The 22,737-nt window shown below is 49.4% G+C and overlaps 1 protein-coding gene across 1 annotated transcript in view; it reads left to right on the forward strand.

Annotated features, from left to right (window-relative positions):
* Window positions 1-18,777, forward strand: part of LOC146132147 (titin-like) — a 170,250-nt gene extending 151,473 nt beyond the window's left edge. Inside the window, 22 exon segments of the mRNA XM_083397226.1 lie at window positions 37-177; window positions 289-435; window positions 627-926; window positions 1,184-1,378; window positions 1,515-9,008; window positions 9,134-9,377; window positions 9,518-9,895; window positions 10,140-10,328; window positions 10,491-10,660; window positions 10,967-11,306; window positions 11,417-11,617; window positions 11,821-12,291; window positions 12,575-12,779; window positions 12,954-13,249; window positions 13,404-13,727; window positions 13,845-14,012; window positions 14,174-14,463; window positions 14,701-14,909; window positions 15,273-15,516; window positions 15,964-16,345; window positions 16,633-16,964; window positions 17,216-18,777. Of these exon segments, the coding sequence (XP_083253352.1) occupies window positions 37-177; window positions 289-435; window positions 627-926; window positions 1,184-1,378; window positions 1,515-9,008; window positions 9,134-9,377; window positions 9,518-9,895; window positions 10,140-10,328; window positions 10,491-10,660; window positions 10,967-11,306; window positions 11,417-11,617; window positions 11,821-12,291; window positions 12,575-12,779; window positions 12,954-13,249; window positions 13,404-13,727; window positions 13,845-14,012; window positions 14,174-14,463; window positions 14,701-14,909; window positions 15,273-15,516; window positions 15,964-16,345; window positions 16,633-16,964; window positions 17,216-17,511 (13,016 nt within the window). The 3' untranslated portion in view covers window positions 17,512-18,777.
* Window positions 18,778-22,737: the final 3,960 nt, after the last annotated feature.

Consider the following 22,737-nt stretch of genomic DNA (forward strand, 5'->3'; position numbering starts at 1 on the left):
TATTTTTTAGCTAACAAAGCTGTGTTTTATTTTCAGTCATGCCTGAAGCTGACCTGAAGGGAATCTACCACAACACTGTCACGGTGAAGGCTGGAGCTCCGATCAACATCCACGTGCCAATCGTCGGCAAACCTACGCCAGCGGTGACATGGAAAGCGAATGGTCGACCTTTGAAAGGTAACTGTCCGCCCACTTTATTACACCCTATCAATTCTGTATCGATCAGTTCCTTCTATGAAAACACCTTACCTTATTTTCCGCGATTTCAACCACTTCTCTTGCTTGCAGAAGGTGGCCGTTTCGCCATGACTACAAAGGACGGAGCCACGTCGCTCTGCATCAATAACTCGAAGAAGACGGACGCTGGACAATACCTTCTCCACCTGGAGAACAACGTTGGAGAGAAAAGCTACAAGCTCGAAGTGGTCGTGCTTGGTAAGTTAATACTTCCCAAAGCTTTTTAAACGACCTTAACATCGCTTTAATTCTTCTCAAATTTTACAGCCACTGTTCAATACATGCTAAGAGTGAATTAAGCCCTGAAATGTATAACATAACAATAGAATGTCCTGGCCGTTAGTTAATTAGACTCAATGGTTTCTTAACCTGCTTGCTCTTTTGCCCAGACATGCCTTGCGCGCCCACCGGACCGATCATCTTTAGTGACGTCACCGCCGACAGCATCACGATCTCTTGGGCGCCGCCAGCGGACACGGGCGGCAGCGAGATCACAAACTACGCGGTTGATTACCGCGAGTTCGGTCGTGCCGCCTGGCTTCATGTTACCTCGTGCACAACGCGCACCTTCGCCAAAGTGGGCAAGCTACAGCGTGGCACCGAGTACCAGTTCCGCGTCATGGCCGAGAGCAAGTACGGCGTCGGGGAGCCGCTCGTGTCGGAGATCTGCAAAGCCGAGTACCAGTACAGTAAGTTGCCTTGGTCGTTGTGTGTTTTTTTTAGCTCTGCAAACCTAGAGCAAAAGGCTGGAACACAGTTTAATGGGTTTAATAGCCGTTACAACCCAACAAGGTGTAGCTTTAATTGAAACTCTTTACGTTGTTAAAAATTGGTCTTAGTAAAAAACTTCTTCATTACATGCAAATTAGCAACCTAGTGTTGCATTTCCTTCAATAAATCTCATATTACACCTAAAACGAATTAATAAATCTCGTTTTTCCTTCAGCCGTGCCAAGGCAACCTGGAACGCCCGAGATCAGTTCCGTGTCACGTGACGCAGTCTCGTTCAGCTGGAACGAGCCGACGCACGACGGTGGAAGTCCCGTGTCGGGCTACTACGTCGAGAAGAAGGAGAAGAACTCGATCTTGTGGCAACGCGACAGCGACAAGCCGACGCCCAACCGCTCGTACACCTGCAAAGGTACACTTTCAATTTGTTTGGTAGACTTCTTATTACAAACACATATCTCTTCGTGTGTGTATAAACGAACGAATTTATTCACCCGTCGATTACTGTAAAAACACAAAACTAAATCGCCGCCTTTTCGCCTTTTTAGGACTTCTGGAAGGACTCGAGTACCAGTTCCGCGTCATCGCCGAGAACCAGGCCGGAGTCAGCAAACCTGGAGAGCCAAGTCGATCTGTTGAAGTGATCAGCGCCGTTGGACCACCCACCGACCTACACGTGGCCGACATGTCGCGCCACAGCGTCTGCTTAGAGTGGAAGAAACCGCTGGCCGACGGCGGCAGCAAAATCGCATACTACTTCATCGAAAGGCGACACGTGCCCGATGGACGCTGGCTCAAGTGCAACTTTACCAACGTAAGCGAGTCCGCGTTTGAGGTCACTGGCCTCACGCCCAACGAAGCCTACGAGTTCAGGGTGAGCGCTCGCAACGCAATCGGCACTGTCGGCCGACCAAGTGAGGTGCTGTCCGCTGTATGCAAGCCAACTTACAAGCCGCCCGGCATTGACCTGGATAGTCGTCTCATGTCCGACGTGGTTCAAGTACGCGCCGGAACAACTCTGCGCCTGGATGCTGAAACCTCCGGCAAACCGACACCGAGCGTCTTCTGGTCAAAGGGCGACGTTGATTTAGAGGACAACGAGCATGTCACCATCGTGGCGGCGCCCACGTCAACATGCCTCGTAATCAAGGACGTGGCGCGTGAAGACACTGCTAAGTACACGCTGCTGCTGCGCAACGAATGCGGCGAGAAGCGAGCCACGGTTAACGTGAAGGTGCTGGACAAACCGGCAGCGCCCAATGGCCCGGTCGTCTTCAGCCGCGTGAGTGCCGAGCGCTGTAATCTCTCCTGGGAGCGACCTTCGGAGGATGGCGGCGCCGATATCACGCACTACGTGGCCGACAAGCGCGAGACTTCGCGAATCAGCTGGATCACGGTTCACGAGCGCTTAGAACACAGCTCTTGCACGATTCCCAACCTGATACCGAACAACGAGTACGTCTTCCGCGTCGCCGCCGTCAACAAGTACGGCCAGGGCGCCGCGCTCGAGTCCGAGCCGCTGGTCGCCAAGAACCAGTTCACGACGCCCGACGCGCCCAGTCAGGTTGAGCTGGCCGCCACCACGCGCGACTCCATCACCGTTACTTGGACGCGGCCGGCCAGCGATGGAGGCTCGTCCATTAAAAGCTACGTGATCGAGAAGCGCGAGAAGCAAGGACAACGCTGGATCCGCTGCAACAAGCAGCAGGAGATCACTGACCTTCGCTTCCGCGTTACCGGCCTGCGCCACAAGTCATTGGTCGAGTTTAGGGTAGCAGCTGAGAACGCAGCCGGCCTCGGCCCGTTCAGCGAACCAAGCGCCTACGGTTGCGTACAGGACCCAGTCTTCGCGCCTGCGCCTCCAGCTAACCTGCGATTTGCTGATTCGACCCGAAGCAGCATCAGTGTCGTATGGAAAGCGCCGCTCTTCGACGGCGGCAACCCGGTTGACGGGTACGTCGTTGAAGCGACCGAGTGTGTACCCGAGCAGGAAGACAACTGGCAGAGGATGCACAAGTCCAACTACATCCAGAGCACCGAGTTTACAGTCGTCGGACTGAAGCAGGGACGAGAGTACAACATCAGAGTCTGGGCCATCAATTCTATCGGTAGAAGTGAAGAGCCAGCCGTGCTGAAGGAGAAGGTAGCGGCCAAGGATATCGTCGAAGAGCCGATGATTGAGTTGGACGACACTTTCCGCAAGACTGTCAGCCTTCACGCCGGAAAGCCACTGCGCTTGTACGTGTTCGTAAAGGGTCGCCCGGCACCAGCCGTGACATGGCGCAAGACCCCGTACGGTGAGGACTTGAGCTCCAAGGCTTACATAGAAACGCACGAGGCCGCCAGTCGTCTGGAGATCGAAAAAACAGACCGCTACGACGCGGGCAAGTACACGATCGCGCTGGAGAACTCGGCGGGCAGTAAGGAGGCCACCATCAACGTGCGCGTTTACGACACACCAGGACGCCCGGGCCCGATTATGGTCCGCGAGGTCACACGCAGCTCGGTGTCCTTCGGATGGGAGGCACCTGAGATCGACGGCGGCAGCGCGATCCGCAGCTACGTGGTCGAGAAGCGTGAAGCGACGCGACGCACCTGGAGCACGGTGACCACCAAGTGCTCCAAGATGAGCTTCAAGGTGGCCGACCTGGTCGAGGGCGTGTCCTACTTCTTCCGCGTCCTTGCCGAGAACCAATACGGCATCGGCGAAGGCCGCGAAACCGAAACGGCAATCAAGATCTCCGAGCAGCCGTCGCCGCCAGCCTCCGTTGAGGCAACGGACGTGACCGCCAGCAGTGTTACCCTTGCTTGGGAGCGGCCCGAACAGGACGGTGGCTCGCGCATCGACGGCTACGCAGTCGAGATGATGGAGAAGGGCACCGACAAGTGGATGACCGTTGGCAAAACCAAGGATATGCGCTTTGTTGTGAAGGGCCTCAAGGACGGCCTCGACTACTACTTCCGCGTGCGCGCCAGAAACGACAGCGGCCTCGGCGAGCCACGAGAAATGCTCTCGTCGGTCACCGTCAAAGAACAGCTCGCGGCCCCTTCCGTCGACATGAGCAGCCTGCCGCAAAAGACCTTGAACGTAAAGGCGGGAGCACCAATTCAGCTGAACTTGCCGATCTCCGGACGCCCGGTGCCCACTGTTCAGTGGACAAAGGACAACCAGCCGATCAAGGAGGACCTCCATCGCACCACGATCGCGACCAGTGATGCTCTCGCCTCTTTGGAGATTAGAGAGTCGACGGTGGAGGATCGCGGCGATTACCGCCTCACCTTGACGAACAGCTCCGGTTCGGTGACACAACTTATTCGAGTTGTGATCATGGACGTGCCGCAGCCCCCTCAAGGCCCGATCGAGATCGGCGAGGTCACCGCAACGTCTGTTGCCATTCAGTGGAAACAGCCGCTCTACGACGGCGGCGCAACCCTGAGCAACTACGTGGTCGAGAAGCGCGAGACGCACCGGCCCAACTGGATCACCGTCAGTGCCACTGTGACGCGCACAACCATTAAGATCACGCGCCTCAACGAAGACTCGGAGTACACGTTCCGCGTCATGGCACAGAACCGCCTCGGCGTCAGCAAGCCGCTGCTTTCCGAGGACGTGGTGGTGAAGAGCCAGTTCGGCGTCCCTGGTCCGCCAGGAACCCCGCAGATCACGACGTGCAGCAAGGACAGCATGACCGTCATCTGGAACGAGCCAGTCAACGACGGAGGCTCCGAGATCACAGGCTACATCGTCGAGAGGAAGGAGCCAAAGGCACCGCGCTGGATCCGGGCGACTAGGACCCCTGTGACGCAGACGCGTTACGTCAGCGCTGGATTGATCGAAGGCGTCGAGTACGTCCACCGGATCATCGCTATCAACGCAAAGGGCGAAGGAAAGCCAAGCAAGGAAACCGATACCGCCATTTGCCAGGAACCCGTTGCGCCACCTAGCGCTCCGAAGAAGCCTCGCGTCGTCGACGTCACCAAAGCGACGCTTTCCGTTGCTTGGGACAAGCCGGAGTTCGAAGGCGGCTCAAAGGTGCTGGGTTACTTCATCGAGATGCGCAAGGAAGACAGCTGGTGGGAGAAGTGCAACACCACTCCCATTCGCATCACCGAGTACACGCTCAAAGGTCTTCCAGAGGGCGGCGAATACTACCTCCGGGTGGTTGCCATGAACGCAGGTGGATGCGGGCAGCCGACCGAGATCGAGAAGCCGGTCATAATCAAGGACATGAGCGGTCCTCCGGAGCTTACCGCATCCTTCGTAGACGAAGTGGTTGCGCGCACGGGAGGAGTCGTTCGTCTTATCGTGCCGTTCAAATGCAGGCCGCTGCCTCACGTCGAGTGGAGCAAGATCAGTGGCCATGAGGCAGACCTTAGCGTTCGCGCAATGATCGCACTGAACCCGGAAACCGCAGAGCTGGTGATGAAGGGCGTAGACAGGAGAGACGCCGGCGAGTACAGAGCCCTGATCGTCAACAAGTTGGGCGAAAAGGAGGCCATCATTCGCGTTAAGGTAATTGGTAAGCCGGACGCGCCAGAAGGCCCGATGCAGTTCGGCGATCTGGAAGCGACCTCGGTAAAGCTGGTTTGGAAGCCTGTACTTGACGACGGTGGCAGCGCGGTAACCAACTATGCCGTGGAGCGACGCGAGGTTGGCAAGACTGCCTGGTTCACGGTCGACTCTAAGATCAGAGGCACCCAGTGCACTGTCAAGGGTCTCACCGAAGGCAAGGAGTACTACTTCAAGGTGTACGCCGAGAACGCGTTCGGCCTTGGCGAGCCACTGCAGAACGCCGAGCCCGTGGTGCCCAAGAACCCGCTGTTCGCGCCGCAGCCGCCGCAGGTGGTCGAGATCAACGAGGTGCGCAAAGACCGCGTATTCCTCTCATGGCCACGAAGCCGCGACGACGGCGGCTCGCGCGTTACTGGATACTTCGTCGAGAGGCGCGAAGCAGAGTCGGAGCGGTGGGTGCGCGTCAACAAGGTGCTCACCAAGAACCTGTCCTTCACCGTTCAGGGCCTTGTAGAGAACGCCGACTACCAGTTCCGCGTGCTTGCACTTAATGATGTTGGCGAAGGCGACGCGTCCGAGCCTACCGAGATCATCACCTGCAAAGATCCATTCGACAAGCCCTCGGCACCGGAGGACATCGAAGTTCACCACGTCACCAAGGACTCTATCACCCTGGCCTGGAGCAAGCCGGAGTTCGACGGCGGCAAGGGCATCCAGGGATACGTGATTGAGCATCGCGAGTCTGGCATGACGCTGTGGAAGCAGAGTCACGAGGACACAATCCAGGACCGCATCTACCAGATCGGCGGACTCGACCAAGGCGCCGAGTACGAGTTCCGAGTCTACTCGGTAAACGAGCAAGGAAGATCGCGGCCGAGGATGCTGGAGTCGCCAGTCGCCACCAAGAAGGCGGCCGGAGAGAGGCCAGAGATCGTCGAACCGCTTGACACGACCATAGCGGTTAGGGGAACCACGGCAACGCTCAGTTGCAAAGTATCTGGACGCCCACTGCCTGACATCACTTGGATCCGCTTCGGCAAAGAGCTGCGCAGCGGAAGAAAGTACAAAATGTCTTCGGAGGGCCAGGTCAACTCGCTGCACGTTATAGATGCGCGCGACGAAGACGAGGGCGGCTATCACATGGTGGCGAAGAACAACGTCGGAACACTGGACGTCGAAGGCAAGCTGATCATCGAGGGAATACCGGAGCTGGACAACGACAACATGCGCTTCAAGGAGCGCGTTACTGTCAAGAACGGCCAGACCATGCGTATTCACGTTCCGTACAAGGGCCGACCGGCGGCGCAGGCAATCTGGACCAAGGAGGGTCGTCGCTTTGAGAAGAGCGAACGCCACGAGCTGGAGACCACCGACAGTTACACTCATCTGCTGGTCAAGAACGCCGATCGCGCCAAGGACGCCGGCAAGTACATGGTCAAGCTAGGCAACACGCACGGCCAGAACACCTACTCGATCATGGTGGACGTGCAAGACGCCCCGTCCAAGGTCCAGGAGATCCAGGTATCGGACGTGACCCTCAACAGCATGGTGCTCTCGTGGAAGGAGCCGCAAGACAACGGCGGCGCTCCTGTATCCAACTACATCATCGAGAAGCGCGACATCGAGGAGGATCAGAACAGGTGGACCCTGGTGACCTCCAACACCGCGCAGACCTCGTTCAAGGCTGAGCGCTTGCAGGAGAAGCACGCCTATGTCTTCCGCGTCTACGCCGAGAACTGCTTCGGCGTTTCGGCGCCGCAGGAGACCGACTGCCCGACCGCAGCCAAGCCGCCGCACGATGCACCGCATCAGCCCAGCCAGCCAAAGGCAACTGGTGTTTCCAAGGAGGGCTGCATGCTTAACTGGAAACAGCCAAAACAGGAAGGCGCCGGTCGCGTGTCCAATTACGTGGTACAGCGACGAGACAAGCGCCGTCCTAGGTGGATGCGAATCAACGCCGACACATTAACCCAGTCGGTGTACGAAGTGGTCGGCCTGGTCGAGGGCGTCGCCTACGAGTTCCGCGTCATCGCTGAGAACTCGGCCGGCGCCTCCGAGCCTTCCGAGGTTTCAGAGCAGGTCGTGCCGAAGGACGACATCCGAGTGAGCGCGCCTAAGTTCGTGGAGAGTATCCGCGACATGGTGGTGCGACCAAACCAGAACGTGACCTTCGCTTGCAAGATCTCCGGACAACCGAAGCCGATCGTCAAGTGGTACAAGGGCGGACGCGAGATCTCAGGCTGTCCCAAGTACCAGATGCACGAGGGCAAGGGCAACCACTACTCGTTAGTGATATCGGACGTGACAAGCGCCGACGAGATGCCCTACACCGTTCGGGCCACCAACCAGGGCGGCTCAATCTCGACCACTGTCCAGTTGGACGTGCAGTTGCCCGCGCAGGTCAATTTGCCCAAGTACATGATGTCCGAGGCCACGGTGTGCAAGGTTCACGAAGTGGTCAGCATCAAGGTGCCGATCCAAGGCAAACCGACGCCCGATGTGACCTGGACCAAGGCCGGAAAGGTGGTCAGCCAAGACGGACACCGACAGCTCATCACAACACCGTCGTTCACGTCGATGACCATCACCAACGCAAGCAGGTCCGATTCAGGATTTTACAACATAACGGTCAAGAACCGCTTCGGCAGCAACCAAGCCACAGTTGAGCTTCTAGTCGGCGATGTTCCATCTCGGCCGGAGCGCCTTGAAGTATCCGATGTTACGCGGGATTCAGTCGATCTGTCATGGAAGGAGCCTTCAGATGACGGCGGAAAGCCAATCTTGAAGTACATCATCGAGAGGTGCACCGCTTCCAGTGAACGCTGGATGAAGGTGTCTTCCTCCAGCACCGCGCACTACACTGTGTGCAACCTGTCGGGAAAGACAAGCTACCAGTTCCGCGTTCGCGCTGAGAACGAGTACGGACAAAGCAAGCCGTCGGAAGCGTCGCACTCCGTTACAACCAAGGAGGACCGACTGATGGCCGGCAACTACGACGACATGGTCGACGCCACCGAAAAGTTTGTTCCTTGCGACGCTGAGATCTGCAAGTCGAACGTTTTGGACAAATATCAGATCATGGAGGAATTGGGACGCGGAACGTTCGGAGTCGTGCACAGAGCAAGGGAGATCCTCACCGGGAAGACCTTTGCCGTGAAGATCTGTCGCTTCGCCGAAGAGGCTGACAAGGCTCCGGTTCATCGGGAGGTCGAGATCATGAGGACTCTCCAGCATCCGCGAGTCCTTCAGCTCCACGAAGTCTTTGACGTCAAGGGAGAGACATCCCTGGTGGTGCAGTTCGTGTCCGGAGGCGACCTCCTTGAACGAGTTACTTCATCAGCCTTCGAACTGACGGAGAATATGTGCGTCTACCTGCTGAAGCAGGTTGTAGAGGCGCTGGCCTATGTCCATTCGCAGAACGTCGCCCATTTGGACCTGAAGCCCGAAAACCTGCTCTTTGTCACGCGCAAGAGCAAGAAGATCAAGCTGATCGACTTCGGAGTTTCGCGTCGCCTTAAGACAGGAGAAGGTAATTGTTCAACCTAACACTTGTAACATCAAATTAGGCTTATTTCCAATTTATTTTGTTAAAATGAAAGCCTTTCACGCAGTTTTTGTATGCATATATTGTAACATGCTGCTTTTGCTCAACAGGTCTCCGTATCGCGTTTGGAACACCTGAGTTCTGCGCGCCCGAGGTGGTGCAGAACGACACGGTGGGATGCCCGACCGACATGTGGTCCCTGGGCGTCCTGGCCTACATCTTGCTTACCGGAGTTTCGCCCTTCCACGGCGAGAACGATAGCGAAACGCTAAAGAACATCGCCGAGGCCGAGTGGACTTTCGACCGCGAGGAGTTTGCGCTGATCTCAGAGGACGCGTTGGACTTCATCGACAGGTAAGAGATCCTACTGAAAATAAATACGACCCTGTAAAATAGATTTTAAAAATTCACAAAGAAATCGATAGGAGTAAAACTCTAAATACAATGTGCCACCGTACACCCGACGCTGTAACTGAACTTATCAACTCTTTCAGACTGCTCGTGAAAGAGAAGAGCCAGCGCATGACCGCCGACGACTGTCTCCAGCACCCATGGATGCGGACCCTGCATCCGGAGGTTGATGAGGACCTTATCGAGAGGCGCTCCTTGCTGATCCAGACCACGCAGCACAGGAAGTTCTACCAGAACATCAAGAAGCAGGACCTCTCGACCGTGATCGTGTCCTTGGGAAGATACGCCGCTGGGGGAGCCATGCGCTCGCTCAAGGGCAAATCTGTGGCCAAGGTCAAGGTCCAGTCGGTGGACATGACGCCGCAGCTGATGCCCATGCACCACGTGTTCGTCAAAGAGGGAGACGATGCCAAGGTCGTTTGCAGAATCAAGGAAGCCGAACACACGGAAACAGTTTCATGGTAAGTTAACTATAGAATTGTTTAACCAGGCTTTACATGTGTGAAATGATTAAATTACTTCTCATTCGCATTAACTGAAGATAACACAAGCTCGTATCGAAACGTCTTAATAATCAAGATGACGTCGATCTACTCGAATTTTTTGGCTTTGCAATTCATTATCAAGCTTTTTTATGCATAGGTAACAGATAAAAATCGAAAATTTACAAATACCTCTATAAATAACACAAACTTGTGGCTTCAGGTACAAGGACAACATCAAGCTGGAAGAAGGCGACAAGTACGAATTCGCTTACGACCAGCACACTTGCGCCACCTCGCTCTACGTCAAGGGCGTGACGAGGTCGGACGACGGCAGCTACAAGTGCAAGGTGGAGAACGCGTTCGGCATCAACTCGCAACAATGCGAGCTCTGCGTCGAGCTAAAGACAAGGTACGCGTTCGAGTTAAATACGCTTTGGATAAACCATGTTTTTAAAATCCCATTGTGTTTGATTCAAGCATATAATCCTGAAAATTGAGGTGGAAAGGGTTCGAAAACAAACAATGGTATTCGCGCTGATGTTCTGTAACCCTTTTTCCTTTCTCTTCGCAGAGAATGGACGCGCACGCGCCGCAGCATCTACATGCTCAAGCACAAGAAGCGCGGCAAGCGATCAGGAGCTGCCGACATCTCGCGAATCGTCAAGTCACCGCCCGAGTTTACACTTCCGCTCTACAACAGGACCGTTTACGTCGGCGAGTCGGCCACTTTCACCATCACCGGTAAGCAGAGAAAACGAGATACGCGACAAAACTGGCTTCAAACTTATACTAATTTCACGAATGGAAAAATAACTTCGGTGTACAAAACATATAGTACACCGAAAGCGATCGCTAACTTTCGGTGTGCTATTGAGTAAGCCGTAATCTTTGGTCAAAACGCGCGTTCAGAAGTACTATTTTAAAGTGGTTTAACACACATGTGTGTGTATCTTTCCTGCAAAACATATACTATTAAATGTAAAGTTTCACACTAATTGTCAATACACGCCGTTTAAATTCATAACGAAAATTTTGCTCCTCGCGCAGTCACCGTTCATCCGTCGCCGGACATCACGTGGTTCCACAACGGGCAGCGGGTGAAGAACGACGACGATCGCTACGTCGTCACCAAGGAGAAGGGACTCTACACGCTTGAGATCAAAAAATGCGAGATCGACTTCGGAGGCGAAGTGACGGTCACCGCCAAGAACCCGTACGGCGAGGACGAGTGCAAGGCAAGCCTGGTGGTTCAGCCGCGTCCGGTCAAGGAGGATCTTAGTGTCCGGCCTATGTTCCGGAGGTTGCTGGCAAACCAGGAGGTGGACGAAGGCGAGAACGCGCGCTTCGACATCCGCGTCACCGGCTTCCCGAAACCTATCGTCGAATGGTGAGCAAAACAACTTATGTTTCAATTATGTAGTCGCTTAATCGTTCGCCAAGTTGTACTAGACCTTTATTTAGTCGCTAGTTTTAACACGAGCTATCGCCGTTTTTCAGGGAGAAGGATGGCAAGCCGCTGCGTGCCGACCATCACCACGACATTGAGTGGGAGGATAAGCACTCGTGCTATATGCTGGTGCGCGACACCTTCCAGCAGGACAGCGGCCAGTACAAGGTGACCGCCAGGAACTCTGCCGGCACCGCCAGTTGCCAGGCAACGCTGCTGGTCCAGCCGCTCGCCTACAGGAAGAGGAAGAAGTAAGTAATCCCTTAAGCACATAAAGAGGCTTAATATGGATTTTCCCCAAATAAAAAGCTAGTCCTGACTTTTCATTTTTAAGTTGCCCTAAACTTAATAACTTTATTTTAATTAAACAAAGTTTTTGAAATACTCGATTTTTTTCGCAGTTTGCTTTTTCAACTTGTTCCAACTTAACCTAACGCTGTTTTTATAACTCTAGGCCACAACCGGACGCAGATCTCTTCGCTCGCGAGAAGGCTTACCAGATCGCCGACAAGCTTTCGCTGCTCCAAGGCGACGCCGTTGACGTTAGGATGAACGCTTCTGCCAAGGAGGCTCTCGTCAGCGCATCCACGCAGAGCTCCTACTTCCGTCAGCCGGTCACCGATGACGAGTCCACCACCAAGGAGGAGCGACGAAGAGCCAAAGAGCGAGAGCTGAACCTCCGGATGCCTTATGACGTCCCGGAGCCGATCCAGCGCTCCGAGAAGACGCTCAAGGAGGACTCGGCGGTGAAGAACTTTGTGCCTCTAAGCGACTTCAAGTGGTACAAGAAGGTGCAGCAGTCGAACGAGGCCTATCATCCGACCGATATTACTCGCGACGAGAGACGCAGCAGGAGACTGAAGAGACAGTTCGTTCCGGATGTTCACTACATTGTTCCGGACAAGAGATACGGATCAACTACAAAGTAAGCACACTTACAAACAAAAGCTTACAAACAAAAGACATCAGTGGTTCCCAACCTATGTGCCATTTCTATTTCTCAAGGGCACCGAGAGATATTTGAGAATATTAGGGGGTGCCACAATCTATTAATTATTGCCGAGGGGTGCCGCTAGCCATAAAAGGCTCAGAAACACTGGCCAACACAGTTGCGCCCTAAAACACTGGGTTACCAAACAGCGTTCAATGTTGAAATAAATATCTCTTCTAAATTGGACAATATTTAAGTTTATCTTACTTTGCTTCAGGCGTGAGATGCAGATGCGCACCATCGACGACATCCTGGTGGACGACTACTCCGCTCATCGAGATCGCAGCGTCTCATCGGACGCCGAGATCGAGGTCAGGCAGAGAAAGCGATCCTTCACTCCGACGAAGAGACGCATGAGTCCGAGAGCATTCAGGGCGCCGAAGTGGCAGCAATACTACAAACCAATGGCAGACGATGATGAGGTGAATATATTTCCGTAACTGATTATAAAATTACTCTTCAAGCAAGTAGACCATGCTGAAATTGGCAAAAACCTGTTTGTGTAATTCAACTTAGAGGTTAGCTAGCCTTTATTGTCTTACTTTCTCATAATATATATTATTTATGTAATCTAACGCTTTATTCACAACGCTCAGGTCCTACGCCCAGTCGGAGACTACCTGGACAGCGTTCAGGCTCAGGAATACATCCAGGAGATGGAGTCTTCCCAAGGAGTCGAGGATCACAGCCACGGCCTGAAGAGCTACGCCGACCTCTTGCGCGAACAGCACGTGCAGATGCACTCCTCCGGCGTTCAGAGCGACGGCGCCGACGCGGGCGAGAAGTACTCGTACCGACCGGTGAAAATACCGAAGAAGGTCGACGCTTCGCCTTCGCTCGCTTCGCTCAGGCAAAGGCACGAGGATGCTCTGAAGAAGAAGAAGTATTCAACGTAAGTAGATTAAATAGCGTTTTTTGAGTTTTTTTTAATCTTAATCGACTTCAAATGAAGCTATTCTTATCTCGCTAATCTATATTTTGGTGTACCTTAAATCTATTCCTGTTGGTTAACGACGAATATTTAACGTCGTAATTTTCTCCAACAGACAAGAAGAGGAATACATTCGTCCCGGATCCGACGACGAGCTCCTTCGGCCGATCTCGCTTGACACGTGGAAGTACGAGAACGTCCAGCGTGACGTCACCGCAACCAGTAGGCGCACGAGAGCAAGGATCCCGTCTTGCTCCGAGAGCGACGGCGAGTCGGAGTACCAGAGGAAGCGCAGAGAGCGTGAGAGGCGCAGACAGGAGGATCACTCCTTGGAAGTCGAGGAGGAATACTCTCTTGCGAAATCTCACAAGCAAAAAAAGACAAGGAAGGCGATCTTGGACGAAGAGCCGGATTACATGCAGAGACTCAAGAGGAGAAAGTAAGTGTTCATTGAAATTTTGTTTGGCGCAATTTTAACAAGGAGAGATATAAAGAAAGGATTGCTTCTTTGTGCTTGTGACAAACACCAACCAACATCTTGCTTTTCTCTTCCAAGGTCCTTCGAGTACGAGGAGCTGATGCGACCCATCACTGAGGTCGTGCTCCCGCGCAGGAGGAGGAGAAGACCGGTGTCCACGTCCTCATCTTCGTCTTCATCGGAAAGCAGCGATGACGAGGTGTACCGCCGGCAACAGCGGCAGCTGAGAAAGTCGCGCAAAACAAGGTAAAGATTTAAAGAATTCACGGAAAAGTACAATTTGTCACACTCAGTTATTGACTTTCAGTTTGTAAATAGAACTTTGCAAATCTTGATAACTGTAAGGTTCGTGTTGTTTTCCTCATAAATCTCGCCCTAATTTAAACGATCCTCTCCCCTCTTTACAGAAGGCGCTACGACGAGTACGAAGAGGACCTCTCCTCCGGCATCGAGTTCACCAGCTCCAAGTACAAAGAGGCATCGGCGTCCTCCACTTCCTATGGAGGCGTCGGAGTCCACTCCACCGACTACGCCCCTTCGTTCCAACTCCGGATGCGCTCTCACGTAGTTCCGGAGGGTATGAGCAGCAAGCTGAGCGCGTACGTTCGTGGACGCCCGGAGCCGAAGATCACCTGGTACCGCAACGGCACCGAGCTGTCGTCCGGCGGCAGCAAGCATCACATCAGCAACATCGGAGGTAAGAGATCGCACAGATGGAAATAGCATCTTTGTATTGGAGCTCAGTCATTAATACTTTTTAACTGTGAATCTCATAGCACAAAAGCAAATATAATTGACGCCAATACAAACATATTACTTAAAAAAAATGTGACTATTACTAATCTTCTCCACTGCTCAGCAAATCCGCCTTGAATACAACGCAAACATAAAATACAACAACAAGTCCTAACTTTATCCTATAATTCCTCAACAGGCGTCACCTCTCTCGAGATCTCGCGCTGCCACGAGGGCGACAGCGGCACTTACAGGTGTTCGGCCAGGAACTCGATGGGCGAGACGTCCGACTACGCGACCCTAGAGGTCACCGGGTCAGAGTTCGAGTCGAGTGCGTCCAAGCGTCGCGCCGACGACTTTCACCAGAGTATGGAACGCATCGACGCGCGGACATCCCTTATGAGGTAGGTTTCGCGCTTAAGATGGACGAGATGTACATGCCTTGTTTCCTGATTGGATCTGGAAATTGTAGGGCAATAATAGAAAAGTGTATTTCTCTAACTTGGAATCGCAAAGTTAACATTTAGTTGTTTGAAATGTTAAATCGATCTGGCAAGTTTCAAAGCGGCGGGTTCCAAGCCCATATTAAACAAAACAATCGTTAATTACCTCGATAAAGACAGAGTAAAATCTTAATACTGTACTTTCAGTAGTAGCGAGTTCAACCCAATTTTATCAAATTACCAGTCAATCCTTCACAAAATACGATTTTTCCTCCAAACATTTCGCTAACCTATGCCTTCTCTGTTCACCAGGGGCCACAACCACCAGCATCACATCGACCAGGTCACCGAGCGCGATTACATGTCGCGAGCATCGGCCGTTACCGACGCCAGGTCGGTGTCGCGCACCTCGGCCTACAGCGAGTTCGGCGTTGACGGCCGACTGAGTCGAGCAACGCCGTCGTCGCTCGCCGGGGCGCCCTACTTCGTCATCCAGCCAAAGAACCAGTACGTGATGGAGGGCGACTGCGCGCGCTTTACGACCCAGTGCGACGGCAAACCGTCACCGAAAGGTACGAGGAACTTTAATTTATTTGGTCGATAAATGCATTTTTTTTATATGAGAAAGGGTAACTTTAGCGCGTCGCTTTAAATTCAATGTGTCAAGTTGCATCTGTTATTTAATCCATTTTATTTAATATCGGCTATAATTGAAAATTTAAACGCAGCACGAGGATTTTAGTTGCCTTAATATTTAAAGTTACCTAAAATTATAGATTACGCTCGGAAAATTGCATGCGAAACTCAAAATAAAGACAGTTACTTTCATATAATCGGTGTCAATTCTATCCAATCTCGTCTTTAATTGCGAATCTTAACGTAACACGAGGATTTTAACTGCCTTATTATTCATTTTTTACATATCATTTAAATATGCCTTAAATTGGCCAAATGACATTTGTGCTCTTGGATATTCCGCGCCGATCTCAAAATTAACATAATTTTTTTGGAAATCGCAGTGTCCTGGTACCACGACGACCGTCTGATCCGCGACAACGACAAGTACTCGCTGGGCGCGTCCCGCGGAAAGCGAACGCTCGAGATCCGCAACTGCAACGTTGCAGACGTTGGCACGTACAAGTGCGTGGCCGAATCGAGCAAGGGGAGCGCCGAGTCCGAGTTCAGTCTCGACGTGACGTCACGACGACGACCAGTGACGTCATCAGCGTCGGCGTCCACCCCGGCGCCGCTCAAGATGGGTCGGCAGTCGCGCGGTCCGACCGTGGTCGGTCAGCTGCACATCGAGTTGAGATTGGACGGTACTGTACATTTGGAATGCAGTGCTTCGAACCCGGACGAAGTGAGCCGCGTCATGTGGAGAAAGGACTCGGTGCCTATTCGGTAAGTTGGAGATATTCTGAAAGAAATTTGTGGCGTTTCTTACTGCAGTCTATAGCCATTTTCGAAACAAATATAATTGAAATATCCCTTATTGCATTAAAAGCATCATTGAAAACTATGCAAAAAGCCCTAATTAAACGCTACCCTCCAAAATACCTTTTACGTTTACTTTAAAACACATAAATATTGTTAATTTTTCAAACCTGTCCGACCATATTTTAAAGAGGTTAAGATGTACTGTGCTTTAACGAAGATCGCTCGACTAAATACCAACACTTTCATTTCAGGACTTCCGTAGAGCGAATCAGCGAGAAGCAGAGCGGACCCTCGTACTCCCTGATCCTTCGCGATCTCAAAGAAGAGGACGCGGGAACCTATGAGTGCGAATTCATCGGAGCGAGCGGCGTGTCTTCCACCACGAGGTGCACGATGTCGCGCGACTCTTGCGCCAGCATGCGGAAGAAGGTGTCCAAGCTGGCCGGCCGCTCGAGGTCGGTGGCGAGCGAATCTTCGTCGCCGATGAGCGGCCTGATGCAGCACATGGAGCGATCGCTGGAGCAGACCTCCCAGATCACGTCGTACTCTTCCGAGTCCCGTGCATCTTCCACATCCACAAGAGGTATGTATTATCTGGTTTAGTCTTTGTTCTATATGACAGTACCCGAAGTTTAAAATTCCTTTGGTTAAACAACCCTCAACAATGCCTTGCAAATGTATACAGGATAAGTTAAGGAATACAAATTGGTTGCCTGCAAATTTCTTGCTGAAAGTTGACAGAATGAAAATTTACTGCTTATTCCACATTTAGCCCTTTTGTTTACCAATCACTCATTTCGCTTTACAATTCTAACGTTAATAATCTCATTACAGCTTGTGCTACCAAGATCGAGGCCTTGCCTGCTACGGTGAGCGTCAGCAACGGCAAAGTGCTCACCTTGACCACCGCGCTGTCCGGTCAAGGCCCGTGTGTGGCCGTTTGGTTCCACAACGGAATGACCCTCAACGACGGGGACGATAGTGGGCGCATTCGCCTGGAAAGCACCGACACCTCGACCACTCTGACCATCCTGGGCGCCAAGTCCACCGACGCCGGCAAATACCGCCTGGAGGTGGCCAGCCCTAAGGGATCTGATTCTGCCACCACGCGCGTAACTGTTGTTGCGTAAGGAAACGAACTTTTGAACTGAACTAAACCGGACTTTTGTCTGACTTATTGTACATAGTGTATTTTTTGTAGCGTTTGTTGTTTTTTGCAGCCGCATGTTCGAAGTCGCCGTTTTAGCCAATCTTATTATTATAATTTAAATTAAACATCAAAAATAACTAATTTCGGAGATGGCTAGCCGGTTGAAATGCGCCCTCGGACATTTGGCTATTTGTACAGCGGATTGTATATAGTTATGCCGTGAAATATTCGATGCCTTTCGACAGCCATCACCTGAAGTGCCTACTTGCCAAAATCACTGCTATATATCTAAGACAGTCTGAACCGGCATGTCCCCAATGTATGTTTGACTTCTCTCTTGTTTTACTCGTACCCTTTTTTGCGCGCCCGGCCCGGGAGTATTGTCGAAGTTATGAACTTCGCGTGATTGCTGAAAGCTTTCATGATGAAAAGCTCAGCCGTGAATTGTGCCCGCCTTCGCCTTTCGAGCGTTCGGTGTGTGGCAGCCTGACTTTTCCGCAGCCTTCTGGCGATTGAAAATGCGTTCGTGCTGTTAATGCACTTGCGAAAGCCGAGTCGTGCACATCGCTTTGCTTCTGGAGAGAAACGCGGCGAGGTGTACGTTCTTCGGCCAATTGTTAATGTGAAATGACTTTTTATCAAGAATTCGCTTTCTCCCTATGTGCCGAAGGTGCCAATATGAGCAATGTTTTTTAAAATCGCTGTTATTTATACAATCAATGTTACTAAACGATGAGTATTCATTATCCATTTTTCGTGAATTTAAACTGGTACTCAAACTGTTAAAAGCGTGTTATTATTGTATAACAACAATATGCAATCTAGATACTTTTGTATTATTCTTCCATTGAGTCATGAAATGTACTCGCCTTTATTTTATGATAATTGAGTTCTACTTGCCAAGGCACTTTTACCGTGGTTTATTGAACTATATATCTTGCTTGTGTCCGTCTATCGTGAGATGTCCGCCCGGGTTCGCCCTTGTTACATTGATGTCCGCACGCGTGGTGTGACGTCACAATGACCCCTCACCAATCCTCGCAATTCGTGACGTCACTGGTGCAAACGACACGTGATAGCATTGCCACGAACCCTTTCTTTGTTTTAGCACCTGGTAGATGTGTATTCAAGTCACGACAACTGAATTTGTTTTTGTACATACCAAATTTTTTCACCCGCCATTTGCATGAACGAGTTTCACGCTTTACACTGTCGTAAAGCCTTATCTTCAAATACAATTCGACAAGCACTGCAGTTATCTGGTGTAAATATTTTAAACCTTAGACAGCGTAGTTTGCTATCCTAAAATGAAATGAAAACAGTTTTTCAGAAAGGCAGTTGATCAATGTGAGGAAATTAACTGTTAGGGTCACGAACAGCCTACAAACAGCAAAGTAGTTGTTCCAAAACTGTTTAAAATCATGGGCCATTTCTCTTTAGAGCATTGAGCTTTATGTTCTCTTTTCCTACTTGGCAAACAGAAACATGACAACAATAAAAAATAATCCATTTAAAAGTAATATTATTGTGTCCAAAGTCGTCACAGACTAACCGCCTTTGCACAACAGACTAACAACGTCTGGTGTGCCCAGGGTTGAGTTACACGTAGGGATGTTCAAAGTAGAATCCCAAGGTATTCTAGAATAATAGGTTTCGAATCTAGAATAACGAATCCAGAATAGCGAATCCAGTATATTTTTATGAAATTATTTAACCTCGATTTTGTTTGGGGAAGGGATTAATCTTAATCTACCCTACAGGGCCCACAATCACAGCAATAAATCGCCCAAACAATTTTCTAACATGTCTACATTATAATAAAAAAACTCTCTCATATGTTTAACATTCTTAACAACTGTCATCTAAAGCCGTTCTGTAAACTGCAATATGTCAACTGTCCAGGTTGTGTCCAAAACTTATATTTTTGCCAATAGTGAGAAAATGCAACACTGCACACAGAAGTCTTAAGCAATTTGGTCCTGAATTTGAAAGCATTGTTAAGTCTTATTGCTTCTTTTTTTACTAACATGATCTGTTATGCAGTCAAATTATGTACTGCAAAGAATACAAAGTTATTATTGACATAACGAATTCTTGACAATTACGTTGTGCATAACTGCATAACTTCCCTGAATATTGGCCTAAAGTTGACCTTAAGTAACCCCATAGCGCATTTTGTGGACGGCCAGCACGTTTTGCAACGCTATATTACTTTTGCAACTTAACGCATTTAGGGAAATTGCGAACTCCACACCGGACATTACAAGTTGATCGCTCGCCCAATAACGCTTGATTGACACTTAATTATTAGACGAACGTTATCGCGAGACGCGGTAATTGGTCGCCCGAAAAAACGCTGACACTGCACTACCAGGTTACATTTAAAGCAAGCACTATAAATTGGTCGCCGCGGCGACAGGCCAACTTACCACACGCGTTTGTACAATTAGGCGCAACAATCGGCGGTACAACATTAAATTATATCGGTTCCAATTACCCGAAATAAACGGCAGAATTGGATTCGAATCTCATCTGGATTCGAATCCAAGGATTCGATATTCTACTTTAAGCATCCCTAGTTACACGTTTCGCTTTTTCACTCTTAAGTACGTTTGTGGTTTATCGAAATGCAGTTAATTGTAAACGAGTTGGTGTAAAAATTTGAGTCATTCCACAGAACAGCTTAAAGCCAAACTTATAGGCTGATAGTCAACAAACGAGTACTCGATGCATATTACATCGACGACAAATTATTTTTAGACGTTTGTATCTTTCGCTGCATTTTCGTAGGGCATCTGTCAATATGTTGCAAATATGTTTTAATATTTATACTAACTATTTACGGTACTATCTATACCGGTACCTAAATACTTTACTGAAACTTTAAATCAGGGAGTCGAACCGTTTGACTCTTCCGGTTCAGGTTCGGTTCGGGTTCAAAGACTTTTTCAGAATCCGGTTCAGTTACGGTTTCGGTTTCGAGCAATTTAAAAGCTCCGGTTCAGCTCCGGTTCGACCTTATTTCAAATCGGTTCATAAAGTTCCGGTTTGGATACAATACAAGTTGCGTTAAATCTAAAAAAGTGCGTGTCAATAAATGTAGAGTAATCTTTGAATTTCTAGGCACATAATCTAAGATTCTAAGTTACGTGACGTATTAAAAAACAGCAACTCAATATTAAATATTGAATATGTAAAATAAAACAATCAAAGCTTGTTAATTAATATTTAGATTTATTGAAAAATTTGACATGGCATAACTTGACTTTGTAAAGTACAAGTTGTGACGTCATGCTGTAGTAAACCGCTTTTGTTCATACAATTTCGGTTTCGGTTCGTTCGGCTCCCTGCTTTAAATACATTAGTCACCTCAAAGTGGGTCTCCTAGTAGGCCTTAGCGTAATTTCTCCAAGTAGGCCTTAGCGTACATTTAAATAGTTTTGAGGGGTTAATGTAATGATATTATAAATATTGGTGTTTTGCGTCGACGCCCATAATCACCTTAACAGAGATTTTGTTTTAACGCTTATATAAGCACTTTATGATCGATAACATAATCATGAGCCGTGACGCAATCGTAACCTATGTCTCCTCCAGTTTACTGACAGCGCGGGAAATAGTAATTGTGCTCCTGTTTGTTGTTTATTATTGTTTTTGCCAACCTTTTCTTGTTAAAATTAGCAAATCACTAATGGTCAAACTTTTTTCAGGTCTGTGGTTGACAAACAACTGTGTTTGTCTTATCTTCATGCTTATTTTAGGCCAACTGCTATTAAATACTTAAAGCTTTAAAGTAACTGTTTTATTTATCGCTGTATACTAGGATAGGGCTACCATATTTTCAGCACCAAAAAGAGGACATTTTTAGCCGCCAAGTAAAACGAAAGTAGAATTGTTACATTTTAGTTTGATGATATTTTACATTTCCTTGGTAGTTACAGGCAAAAGTTACGAAAACAAAGCAAAAGTTACAAAAACAACCAATCAAAATTATTTTTCAGCTTTAGCCCATGAATACTTTGTGGTTCCCTTAACGTTTACCCATAGGAAATGATCATTTTGAACGAGATCGTGAAATTGTTTATACAAATTATCATTGAAATTTAAAGACTAAGAAAGAAAAATGAAATTATTTCCTGAAAACTACCTGTATGCTATAGAGTAGCCAGGTTGGAAAGTTTGGCCTGCGCGGGGGATTTATCCCCCGCGCAGTAGTACTTTCAACCGCGGTCACAGCCGCGCATTTTATAGAAAATGTGTTCAGCCGCGCAAATCTAGCTCGAGCAAACGCGCAAAACTTCAGCCGCGTAAACTTCTATGAAAACTTAACAAGCACAAAAAAAAATTGGCGTGCCGCATACCGAAGCTGCATAACATTTTTTAACGCTAGTATATAAGACGTATATAATATAATGCATCATATAGAATCCCCTGCGAAACGCTAAAAACGCACAGTTCGGCGTTTTGGTCACGCATCGGTGGATAATGGTCACGTGCATAGTGACGTCAAATTAGGCAATATCGAGTAATATTGCATATTAAATGCTATACTATTCAACTTTTTAAATATTTACCTGCGCACTGCGCCCGCACACCAACCAAAAATTGCGCAGTGATTCAAGTATTCTATTAACGCTGTAAGTTTAATGTAAATTCGCAATTTACAACTTTCGGTAGCCTGATGGTTTATTTTCAGCCGCGCAAGTTCAAGTCGAAATTTTATTTTCAGCTGCGCATTTTTTCAGCTGCAAAACATCTCCCCCGCGCAATATCCAAAGTTTCCAATCTGGTAGAGTAGACTAACTGGACAAGCTTCTGTAAAAAATAAGATCATAGCCTATCATACAGTAAAACTGATAGTAGGCTATAGGCTACAAAACTCACACCTTTGCTTTAATAATGGGCCTTTCTAAATGTGAGGTCCTGTTGCAAATTTTCTGGCGCAATATTTGCAATGCCAATCAAGAAGGTAGGGCAATTTGTTGAAAAACCTTTTCTAAACCAGCAATTCATTATGTTTTATGGCTACAGTAATTTTTTGGAAATAAATACAACGTCTCGCCTAAAAGTCTTGTTGAAAGTTTAAGCTACTATCTCGAAATGTGAAATTAGAGGACATTTAGGCACTATTGAGCATCCTCGGAGGATAATTCACTTTTTATGAGAAAAGAGGATATATGGTAGGCTTATACTAGGGTTCCTTTTG

The sequence above is a fragment of the Ascidiella aspersa genome, chromosome 9 (assembly GCF_963924565.1).
Source record: "Ascidiella aspersa chromosome 9, kaAscAspe10.2, whole genome shotgun sequence".
NCBI lineage: Eukaryota > Metazoa > Chordata > Ascidiacea > Phlebobranchia > Ascidiidae > Ascidiella > Ascidiella aspersa.